At 35.5% G+C, this 12485-nt stretch overlaps 1 protein-coding gene across 2 annotated transcripts in view; it reads left to right on the plus strand.

The window, feature by feature from the left end:
• UPF2 (UPF2 regulator of nonsense mediated mRNA decay) overlaps positions 1-12485 on the plus strand; it is a 109528-nt gene that overhangs the window by 74061 nt on the left and 22982 nt on the right. For both annotated transcript variants that reach the window (XM_032837850.1, XM_032837851.1), the window contains exons 15-18: positions 1525-1708; positions 7051-7190; positions 10240-10344; positions 10653-10751. In XM_032837850.1, the coding sequence (XP_032693741.1) occupies positions 1525-1708; positions 7051-7190; positions 10240-10344; positions 10653-10751 (528 nt within the window). The remainder of the gene's footprint in view (positions 1-1524; positions 1709-7050; positions 7191-10239; positions 10345-10652; positions 10752-12485) is intronic.

Genomic DNA, 12485 nt, shown 5'->3' on the forward strand with positions numbered 1-12485 from the left:
ATTGAATTTTCTAGGTGTTACTAAAATAAAGTACCAAAAGCACCATTCAGTTATTTATGATCATTCTAATGTATATAATCTCTTGTTAGTGTTTTCTTCACTTATTTTGGTGAAGAAAATACATTTAAAATTACGACTTTTGAAGTATCAGAAATACATCCACATAGTGGCTGCTGTTAAATGAGGGCAAATGCTCTGGGGGAAGAGCAGATTACTTTGTTCTGTTACCGTACCTATGCAGTAGAGGACACCTTGTTACTCGCTTGTTTTCTGACTTGATAAGAAGAAAATGGGGAGGGAAATTCTACAGATTTGAGAGTCAGATTACCAGTTATATGCAAGGACTGTCTTACGTTGGAGACTGTATCGAAACCAAACGTTTGTGGCAAAATGTCACTTGTAACTCTCAGCATCAAAAGTAAACTCTCTTTCAGAAGAGTGTCCTTATTTGCATTCACTCTGAAATCCCAGACTGAGAGAAAAAAAGCCACTCAGAACTATCCAGGAGCAGAAAGAGACAAAAGTAGTTTTTGAGTAACAAGCAGAAATGTGTAGCAGGATATATACCTAGGAAATTGGGAGTAAGGAGTGAGTGAGGCCTGGGGGATGAGGGCAGTGTGTTCTAGGTCAGAAAATGTACATGTACAGTTAAGTATGGGAAGGCCAGATGGAAAGGACCTTCGCAGTGGTGCTTCTAAACTTTAATGTACATATGTGCCATCTGGAGATACTGTTAAAATGAAGATTGTGATTCATTTGGTCTAGGGTGGGGGCCCAAGAGTCTGCATTTCTAACAAGCTCCCAATTGAAGTCCTCATGTCAGTAGCAAGGACCTAGAACAAATTGGAGAGGAGAAAGCACCCAGAAGAATACCCTTTTATATATAAGCAAATTCTTGGGTTGTGCTTTTTAGTTAAATTTACAAATTACAAAGTAGAAAATAGAATGAAGGAATCAGGCTAGGAGAAGCGAGGGAAGATCTCTGAACAGCACCATATATGACACAGTAGCTGTCCAATAAATGCTTGTGGATTAATGGTTTTTATATGTTTCAAAAACTGTATCTTCAGATACTTTTTTTTTGTATCTTCAGATACTTTAATTGACTTGCTTAAAAATCAAAGCAAGTAGCATAGAGAAAATAATAAAAACGTATCAAAACTATGGCTTTGAATTTGGTTTTATTGTTTTGTAAAATAAATATTTAAACCCTGTTTGGGGTTTGGGAGTGGGGTTTCTGCCTTGTTTTAGTACCTAGAAATTTATTTGATATTTTATTTATGATTTTTCCTTGCCTTTAAAAAGAAGTTTTGATAGTTGTAATAAAAAAAAACTGAAATCACCAAATGGCTTAGAAAGTAGATTAGGGTTATTACTGTTGACCATGAATAAAAATGGTAGGTGTTTTTTACAACTCTTTAGCTTAGTTATTTTAACTAGGTAATATCACAATATAGATTATTATTTTAAAATATTTTTGTTCTTTAATTTTCTATAGCTAACTTATTTTTCATTTGTTATCAGCGTTATGTTTGGTGGAAGAAAAGTTTGGAGGTTTGGACAAAAGACCATCCATTTCCTATTGACATAGATTACATGATCAGTGATACACTAGAACTGCTAAGACCAAAGATCAAACTCTGTAACTCTCTGGAAGAATCCATCAGGCAGGTACACGACTTGGAACGAGAATTCTTAATAAAACTAGGTAAGCAATTAATTACAGAGAGAGAATGAAGATGATGTTTGGCAGATTGTTTCTAGAATTTGCTTTATATTGTTGTTAGTGTTTGCTTTTGTATACTTTCTGTTTTCAATGTTGAGTGTTGTATAATAGTGTTAGGTAAGACCTGGGTGACATACTTCTTGATTTCATTAAATAATCCCAATTTGGAGGAGAATAGTCATGTAAGGAAAGGATAGTGATGGAAAAACACTTCCTGTGAGCCTCTCTTAATTAGTAGAATTTTTACTGCTAAGAGAAAATACTTTTGATGAAAGTATCTCTTACATATACAGTATATATTTTAAACAAGCATTATCTTTTAACATAGTGCAGGCAGACACTGTAGGGGGAGTATCAGAAGTTTTGGAACTACCTTGTGGAATTTCAGACCTTACTTGGGAGAGTAATCTCTATTTCTTAGGACTAGAGAAAATGTGAGAACTATGCTCATAGGACAATTGGTCTGTTTACTTTCTCAACATTCTTCTGAGACTGTTCTTGAAGAAGAGTTAGCTCTTGAACAGCTCCCACAAGGGACTAGGAGCTGACTAACTTTATCAGTGGAAATAACTGGAATGAGATGCAGCCTTACCAATCCGGTTTGCTTGCTAATAGTTCTTAGCATGTTAGCATGTTTTATTGTAGTCATTTCAAAGTGACACATTTTTAGGCTTTAAGCTAATGTTTTATTTCCTGCCAGCACTTGGTACCCATATGTCTGTCATTAGGGGATCCTTAAGCTTCACCATTTATGCTAACTGCATAAATTTACTATGTTGCATATCTAAAGTACTTCCTTTCATGGCAGAAGTATTTGTGACTTTTTTCCTCTAAAACTATTTTTTTCATATTATATCCGGCATTTTAATTTCTTTCTCCAAGGGTCCATCCTCTGGAGAATATGATTGCTGTTATCTATTTGAGCGGTATTTCTAAAGGTGCTACTGATTGTGCAGCTGTTCACTTTTCTACCACTCCACCCAGAAGGGCATATGTGATTCCTTTGTTCTTTGAACTTTATCCCCAGTTAACTACCCTTTTTTTCCTTTTCAGATTTCCAGTTGTATAAAATGATCATTTCAGGCAGAGTACTCACTTCTCTTGATTATTTCATTTACTTCAAATGCTTTTTAAGAAGTTTTTATTTTAAAGATTTTATCTATTTATTTGAGAGAGAGCACGAGAAGGTGGGGGAGGGCTGAAGGAGAGGGAAAAGCAAAATCCCTGCTAAGCAGAGAGCCCAACACAGGGCTCAGTCCCAGGACCCTGAGATTATGACCTGAGATTAAGGGCAGAGGCTTAACAGACTGAGCCACCCAGGCGCCCCTACTTCAGATGCTTTGATATAGTTAAGTCTTAGCCTTGTTTCCCCAAAACTTTTACAGATGGTACATTCTGTGTAGTGAGCATCAGGTAACACTAGTTTGACACCTGGTTTGGTAGCAGTAAAGGGTATGGTGTACTTTATCCTTTTTATAGAGCAAAGGGTTAAGTTAAAGGACCTCAGGCTTCTTTTGAGGGGTCTGTTCTTGTTTAGAATATGGGAAGGAGAACACAGGCCACCATTTGTGATTCAAACTCTAAAGATGATGGCAACTAGAATCAGTATGCTCTCAAGTTGTCCCATTTTCCTCCTGTTTTAGAATCTAAGTATCGGGAAGAAGATGTACAGGAACAGTTTCTATTACTCTATTTCCATATCTTGCCTTTGGTAGTCTTTTTTTGTTTGTTTTCAAGCACTTTGTAAATTCATTATTATTTTAACTTTGTAATAGCCCAGTGCTAAAGAGCTACAAAGTTCCTTTTTATTTTGAAAGTCATTTTTATATTATTCAAAGTAGCACTTGTTTGGAGCACCTGGGTGGCTCCATCATTTAAATGGCTGACTCGATTTTGGCTCAGGTCATACTCTCAGGGTTGTGGGATTGTGCCTCACATCAGGCTCTGCACTCAGCACAGAGTCTGCTTGAGGATTCACTGTCTCTCCCTCTGCTCCACTCACTTTCTCTTTCTCTAAAATAAATAAATACATCTTTTTTTAAAAAAAAAAGTAGTACTTGTTTGTGGCAAAAAATGAGAAAAATACCAAGAAAACAAAAATCATGTTCCATACACAAGAATAATCACGTGTTGACATTTTTTGGTATATGCTCTCCTCCTTTAAAATTTTTTCGTGTTTGCAGTTTCATAGCTAGATTTTTTCTACCTAATATATTATAAAATTTCTTCCTGATATGAAATATTTTTCTAATTCTTAATTGGCTGTATTCCTTTGTATGAATATGCCATAATTTATTTAAACCTATTGCTTGGCACTTAGGTTATTTCCAGTTTTACATTACTATAAATAACATTTTTGTGTGATATTTATGTGTATCTTGGTGTTCTCAGTATAGACTTAGAATTACTGGCTAAAACATTCTGTTTAAATTTAAGAACAAAACCAAAATGGTTATAGGCAATATAATTTAATCTCGTTTTGGAACTTCTAGATTGTATCATTGTATAAGGAACAGAAATGAGGGAAATGGAAGTGAAAAAGAAAGAAGCCACATGAATAAATTATAAAGCCAACAGTGTATTTCACGAATTAGTAATAAAATCAGTAGAACAGAATAAAAGACCTAGAAGCACCCCCCAATTAAATACAAAATAATTTATATATAATGAACTAGGAATCTTAAAAATAGGATAAGGGTAGCAGGTCAGCATTTTGGAGGAAAATTGTTACAGAGCCACATCCTATCAAACTGCAGATGGATTATTGAGTTAAATATTTTTAGGGACACCTGGGTGGCTCAGTTAAGCATCTGCCTTTGACTCAGGTCATGGTCCTGGGATTGAGGTCCCGCATTGGGCTCCTTGCTTGAGTCCTACATTGGGCTCCTTGCTTAGCAGGGATCCTGCTTCTCCCTCTACCTGCTGCTCCCCCTGCTTGTGCTTGCTCTCTTCTCTCTCACTCTCTGACAAAATCTTTTTTTTTTAAACTATTAATTTTTAAAAATAGATCTGATATTCAAATATTTGAAGAGGCGTTAATTTTCCCAAATTCTAAAACAGTAGAAGAAAGCATATACATGGCAACAGATTGGGGTGTTTAAAGCTTTTAGACAGTACAAAAATAAAATCAAAGTGAAAATAGTCTCCATGCCAGGTAAGAGCAAAGGCAAAGTGGTAATAAAATAGAATACCCCGATAGATAAATGAACATGACATAATCACATGGTGTGGGGGGTGGTCGGTGTTTTTATTGAGTACTGTCTGATGCCAGAGTGACACAGGAAGGTAATGTTAGTTATATTTGACAAATCAAAACACTGGGTTAAGCTTCCAAGCCAGAATTCAAAGACTGCTCTCTCTGACATATTAAGTATGGGAGGAAATGCTCAACATCTCTCGTAAGCAGAAAAATGAAATTTAAAGCAGTCTGAATGGAAGTGTTACTACTCTCTCTGTTATGAGCAGGAGAACTGAGGCACCAAGAAGCATTTTATTGTTTGTATTTTGTTAACCCTATATCCTGTGGGTGTACATTTTTATCTCCATTGTTTAAGATTGACAGTGTTCTAGGGATCAACAGCTAGTTATTATACTGTTTAGCAAATGCAAAATATATTTATAAATTGTTTTTGAAAATATCCTGCAATGCAAATGAAAATGTGTTAGAAATAGTATGTATTTTCCTTACAAATTAGACTGTCAAAACAAAGCAACTTCTACATTATAGTTCTTCCCACTATGCATGTTTTAGGTGGATAGAAAAAAGGTGTAAGGACAGCTCATGCTATGTGAGTTTATCAGCACTGATATTTTTTACTCAGAAAGTTTAGATTTAGACAGTTGTGACTAAATTTTTTGACTTTGATAGCTTAAATAACAGTCTAATATTTTGCTCTTAAAGTGCCTATATATAAATAAGTAAATAAAATGTTTCTGTATAAAATCTGTATTTGTGTTTGAAAACTAATAAGTGACAGAAATTTTAAGTTAATGGATTCTCATTCTGAAGTAACAACTTCTTTTCTCAGTATTAATTTTTAAAATTTTAAAACTTCAGTTACCTACCTTACTCACCTTGTACTTAAATGTTTTTGTTACTTCTTGGTTAATTTCTTGAACTTAAGACACTGGAATAATTTTTTACTCCTATTGGATAGGTTATTCAAATTCTTTGGACTTCAGTATTCCTCATAAAATGAAAGAGTTAAATCATTATATGATTGCTAAAGTTTCTCTCTGCTCTAATCATCTAAGAGTCTGAATAAATAATTATTTACTAAACACCTAGTGTGTATTTATCAATATATGGCCTATGATAAGTTTTGGATATATAAAACAATTCTTTGTCTTCAGGGGCCTTATAATCTGATATAACGGTTATGAAATCATTAGGGAAAAAACCCGTTGTAATGGTATGTCCTTAAATGTAAAGTGCTATGAGAAATTCAAGTGCTTTAGGAGCAAGTAGGAAGAGTAATAGATTGAGGTACTCATTGAATTTATGCAGAAAGTATAAAATTTAGACTGAACTTAGGGAATGTACAGGAAGGACTTGAAAGTGTACTTTGAAGGATATTCTCTATTGAGAAGAGTATCAGATGAGCAGGAGTCCAGGATAGTATGATTTGTGACAAAGAGGCCCAGCTATCAGAGAAGGCTCACAAGAGAGCAGCAGAAAGTCAGATCAGATGAGGCATCTTGCAAGTAGAGTGGTTTGGAATTCAAATGTTAATTAAGAATTGACTAGGCCTTGAGCTGTGGAAGCAAATTCAAGCCAGGGTTCTCTGAGGAGGAGAATGCCAATATTGAAGAAAAAAATTAAGCCCTTTGGTGATACAACTTTTCCTCCTTCCCTCAGTCTTAATGTGCTGACATTCAGATTGATAACCAAATGATTTCTCTATGAAGGCAACTTAATTTTATATCTTTGATGTTGGAGGTATTCTAAAATGTCACATGATAAAAAGTGTGGCTGAGGCTTCATCTTACATGGTTAAGGCTGCATTTTATATGCTTATATGGTTAAGGCTGCATTTTATATGTTTTGTGTTCTGAGATGGAGATAAACAGAAGCTGAAAGAAAAAAATATGTATGTTTATATATGCGTATAGATATACTTATATATAATGTGTTAATGCTTTTGTGTTGAAATGAAGGTCTCTGTAGTTTGTAAAATGTTTCTCAAATAATTTTAAATTTTAAATTCTTTAAATTGTATTCTGAGAAAATGGCTGTTAAATTATCTCACTTAAAAATTAAGTGGTATAATATTGAAAATTTACTCCTTTTTATGTTTTTTATTCCACTTTCTCCTCATTTCAAGGCCTAGTAAATGACAAAGATTCAAAAGATTCCATGACAGAAGGAGAAAATCTTGAAGAGGATGAAGAAGAAGAAGAAGGAGGAGCTGAAACAGAAGAACAATCTGGAAATGAAAGTGAAGTAAATGAACCAGAAGAAGAGGTGATGACTTTTGTTTATAGCCAATAGGTACATCTGTACAAGAGTATCTTGATTATTTGAGCCAAAATTTTCTTTAATTTATAAAATAAGATCTCCTCCTTAGTTTTATTATAGGAACTGTAACTAGTAGTATATGTCTGTTATAAAAGCCCTGGAATTAAGGTGTTTGTTTTTTGTTTTATTTTTTTTTTTAAGTAAGAAAATCATAGTATTGACCAGAAGATCATAAGACATTTTTTTAGTAGGAACATTTTTTTGGAGTAGATTTTGCTGCTGCTCTAATTAGATAAACAGAATCTAATAAATTAAACATCCTTAGTAAGTGTGTCATTGAAAAGTGACTCATTTTCCTGTATTTCTCATCTGAAGAGTTGGGATGTATTTTCTCTTTTTAAAAAGTAAACTATAACTTTGAAAGTTGTATAATTTTTCACCATTGTTTACTTTTCCAATTGCAGTTGTAAATATCATACATGATACACGTGTGTTTGCTAAGGAGAAAAACACAGTGTTCAGTTGGCATTGCATGAGCCTCGTCTCCTTCTCAAGACCACTCTTTCCCATGGCTGCTCTCCAAGTATAGGGAAAACATTTTATTTTATTTTTTAAAAGATTTTATTTATTTGAGAGAGTGAGAGTGAGAGCACGAAAGGGGAGAAGGTCAGAGGGAGAAGCAGACTCCCCATGGAGCTGGGAGCCATCCCCGGACTCCATCCCCGGACTCCAAGACCACGATCTGAGCCGAAGGCAGTAGATTAACCAAATGAGCCCCCCAGGTGCTCAGGGAAAACATTTTTAAAGAGAGAAAATAGGTTGATTCATAAGAGCAGTGTGAGATACTCTACAACTTCTGCTGAGAAAGGGCTATAGTGTACTCTTCAGACAAATTGTGCTCTTTTATTCTTCTTGGTCCTCAGCTTGGTCCTTGGCTCCATATGGCCTTTCAGAGTTATTCCTAGCACCAAATAGCCAGAATATTTCCTCCTGAATATCAGCAGTGTAAATTAAAGATAACAGTAAAGATGAAGTAAATGTTCTGCTAAAATTCTAATTTTCTGTAGTATAGCATTTATATAATTTAGCAGTAAGTACAAGATTTAATTTATCATTATAGTAGTAATAATATTTATATTACCATTTCTCATACCATGGTATGAGGTGGGTGAGAAGATAAGGCACAGGTAGTTTAATTTGCCCAAGATCTCACTAAGTGCTGAGCCAGTATTTGAATTCAGACAGTGTGACTTGTGTTCTGCTGCCCCTCCTGCTTTCCTTAGCCAGCTTTTGTGGTCCATTCACTTCCAGATCTCACAGATTATTATGTATAATCGGCATTAGGATAGTGGAATTCTTGTTCAGCATTTCAGTTTCAAAAGTTAATCTAATTTGGGGCACCTGGGTGGCTCAGTGGGTTAGAGCCTCTGCCTTCGGCTCAGGTCATGATCCCAGGGTCCTGGGATCGAGCCCCACATCAGGCTCTCTGCTCAGCGGGGAGCCTGCTTCCTCCTCTCTCTCTCTCTCTCTGCCTGCTTGTGATCTCTGTCTTTCAAATAACTAAATAAAATCTTTAAAAAAAAAAGTTAATCTATTTTATTTTGCCTGAGTAATGTAAAAATAAAGGGTAAGGAGGAAAAGTTTATGCAGTTTAATTTAGTTTAGCTTAATTTTTGAATAGGAAATATTTTTTAAGTGTTAAGAAATGATTACTTTTTTCAAGCAAATTTAACATCTCTTGCAAATTTGATTTTGAATTACAGACTTATGTTTAAAAAAGTTAATACATTTCGGGGCACCTGGGTGACTCATTCCATTGAGTGTCTGCCTGTGGCCCAGGTCATGGTCGTAGGGTGCTGGGATCAAGCTCCACGTTGGTCTCCCTGCTCAGCAGAGAGCCTGCTTCTCCCTCTCCCTCTGCCCATCCCTCTGTCCCAGCTGATGCTCTCTCTCACTCGCTCTCTCTCAAAAAAAAAAAAAAAAAAAGTTAATACATTTGAAAAAAGTAAATGCATTTCTTACATTCCCAAAATATTTCCATTTTAGAAGCACTAAAAATCTCTGTACAGTAAATTATAATACATTCTTTGGATTTTTGGAATTAATTGTTATGTATACTGAAAAGGTTGTGACACATTTAAATAATTCATTTTTTTCTTAGGTATTATTTTTCATTCACATTATTTCTCAGCATAATGAGAAGAAGCTGGATTTAGTGTAGTCTTTTTTTTAAAGTTACAGAACTGAGTGAGACTGAATTTTGTTGTTGGGAATGGAAGAATACACAGATATGGTACAACTGTGTGCTTTTTTGTGTGTGTCCTTGTGCAGAATCACTGAGGTTATTTCTAGTCTTCTGTTTGAAAAGGAAATTTGGCTGATAGAAGAAGAGGTGGGGACATTGACAGGAGAGGATGGGGAGAAGTGTGGGGATCAGAATGTCTACCTCCTCTGCTTAATAAGCAAGTGTGCCCTTGGGCAGGTCAATTAACTTACCCAAGCGTTGTTTTTGTCCTGTATAAAAATGGGGACATGAAAGCTTATCCTGCCTTCTTCAGAATTTAATAGAGCAAACAGATTGAGGTATGTCCGCACACCTTCCAAGCTGAGGTGCTTTATACATCGTAGTGCTTTATAAATTTTAGTGTTCTTGATTTCAACTGCTAACCATGTTAAATTTGAACTACTTATTGACTTTCAGAGTTAGATGGGTATTAAAGAACTACTGTGAGAAATTCAGTCTCAAAATAGTCAGGGAGGAGAAATATATAAAAGGTTCAGGAAGCTCATTCCTTCTGCAGTGCAAGGAAGAATTTCTACAAAGGATCTTTGTGTTACTAGATCAGTGGAAGATCGTGAGATGGGTTTTCAGCTACTGGTGTGCATTAGTTTTCAGCTAATGCCAGCTGACTTTGCTCTGAGTTGTAGGCAGACTACATAAAAGGCTGGAACTTGAGAATAATGAACAATTATACAGAAATTTTTAAATCTTAAGGCATTTAAAATAGAGATCCTTTTCAAAATGTTTTAATCTTCTAATGTTAAATAATTTCAGGAGGGTTCTGATAATGATGATGATGAAGGTGAGGAGGAAGAGGAAGAGAATACCGATTACCTTACAGACTCCAATAAAGAAAATGAAACTGATGAAGAAAATACTGTATGTATGGCTGAAAATTGGCTTTTGAAATCATGCCACATTCTCTTTATTATTTCAGTTTTAGCCACTGAAGTTGTGTTTCTTGTGATTATTGAAAAATATTCCTTTGGAAAATCATTTTCAGTTTGTTTTCCTAAATACTTTACTATATTAACATTTTTTTTTTTTTTAGACATGAAGTAATGTTAACATACTTTACTCACTCATTCTTTGAGTTATGTTGAACCAACTTATCAATACAAAAGACTCTGCCATCCAAAACATGATCTTAAAATTTGTGGTCTGGTTTCTTATTTTGTTTTAATAAGGAGGTAATGATTAAGGGAGGTGGACTTAAGCACGTACCTTGTGTGGAAGATGAGGACTTCATTCAAGCTCTGGATAAAATGATGCTGGAAAATCTTCAGGTATGAATGGTTCCTCTACTCCAGAGTGTCTTCTCACTACAGAATAGTGCGGCACGTTCTGTTCTGGTTGACACAAGGATCTCCACATCTAAACAAACATTTGCCTGCGCTGCAGCTGCTTCCTGACATATACAGCTTGCACTTGCCAGTGCTTCTCGCATCCCACATCCCAATTTGAACATTTTTTTGAGATACACTGGGGGAAATGTAGTAAATATTACACTTAGAGTAATTTCATCGTACCAGTCACTGCCTTTTCTCTCTGAAGTCCTCTCTCTGTTTCTAAGACCTCTTTACTTAGAGTTTGCTTAGGATTCAAACCTTGACAAAGATAAATATTTGGGGAAATTTAATATACCAAATTCTTAAGTTTGATTTAAAATTTGAATAACTTGTTTGTAAATATGTAGAAGAATTTTGGTCATTTGGTGTTTAAAGAAATGTTTAACATATTCTTGACATTAATACACTGGACTTATAAAAAGCTCCATTTCCCAGTAATTTAGATTAATTATGTTTTTCTATAATTAGAGGTCACATCCTGTGGACTGTTTCCTTCCAGCCTCTTTATGGCTGCTGTTAAATCTGTTAGTGATTTGAGGAGAGTCCTTCTGGGATAGGGTATGCGGGCCCCATGCTGTAGGATCATTGGAAAACAAGAAGGGAGAAAGTGAAAATACTAGATACAGAGACAAGTGACCCTAGAGGAGTTTTACTAGGAAGGGAGGAGAAATGGAGAGGTGACTAGAGGTAAAAGGGTTATTTTTGAGATGGAAGGTTTTGTAGTCTTTCTGTGCTGGTGGAGTAATCCTTAGGGAAGAAATACTGGATTTTACTTTTGTGGATGCTACCAAGTCCAAAAGCTCTGATAAAGTACAAATTAGTGCTTTAGGTTTTTAGTCCAGTTTGTTTCTTCCTATGTTATTAAAGCTTCTTCATATATCTAGAAATAGGAAGTCTTAAATTTATCTCATTTAGGAGCATAAGTCATCAGATAATCATACTCCCTTTGAAGAGAGATAATGAACAGTTTATTTCTTTAAAAAAAAAAAAGATTTTTATTCATTTGAGAGAGAGAGATTGAGCACAAGCAGGGGAGAGAGGCAGAGGGAGAAGCAGACTCCCCACTGTATTGGGACCTGATGTGGGGCTCAATCCCAGGACCTGGAGATCATGACCTGAGCTAAAGGCAGATGCCACCCAGGTGCCACAACAATTTATTTCTTAAAAAAACTTTTCCTGGGGCACCTGGATGGCTCAGTGAGTTAGGGCCTCTGCCTTCGGCTCGGGTCATGATCTCAGGGTCCTGGAATCGGAGCCCCGCATCGGGCTCTCTGCTCAGCAGGGAGCCTGCTTCCTCCTCTCTCTCTGCCTGCCTCTCTGCCTACTTGTGATCTCTCTCTGTCAAATAAAATCTTTAAAAAAAAAAGCTTTTCCTATCTTACATAACTTTCCTATCTTACATAAGTCAATAGCTGTTGACTCTTATTCATTTGTTTAAGTATTTATTGAGTATGTCTGTGTGCCTTGCACTATGCAGTGGGCTTTTAGAAAGTAGTAAATAAAAACAGACCTAGTTCCTGCCCTCAGAGACTAAGTTTTATGGGGGAAGATAACATGTTTAACAACTAAACAAATACATAATTTCAAACTGTGCCCAGTGCTGAGGTACTGAAAGAACAGAATGCTTTTGTTAAGATAGGATAATCAAAGATCATGAATTTTAGACAAGAC

The sequence above is a fragment of the Lontra canadensis genome, unplaced genomic scaffold, assembly GCF_010015895.1.
Source record: "Lontra canadensis isolate GAN:19392208 unplaced genomic scaffold, GSC_riverotter_1.0 scaffold100, whole genome shotgun sequence".
Classification (NCBI taxonomy): domain Eukaryota; kingdom Metazoa; phylum Chordata; class Mammalia; order Carnivora; family Mustelidae; genus Lontra; species Lontra canadensis.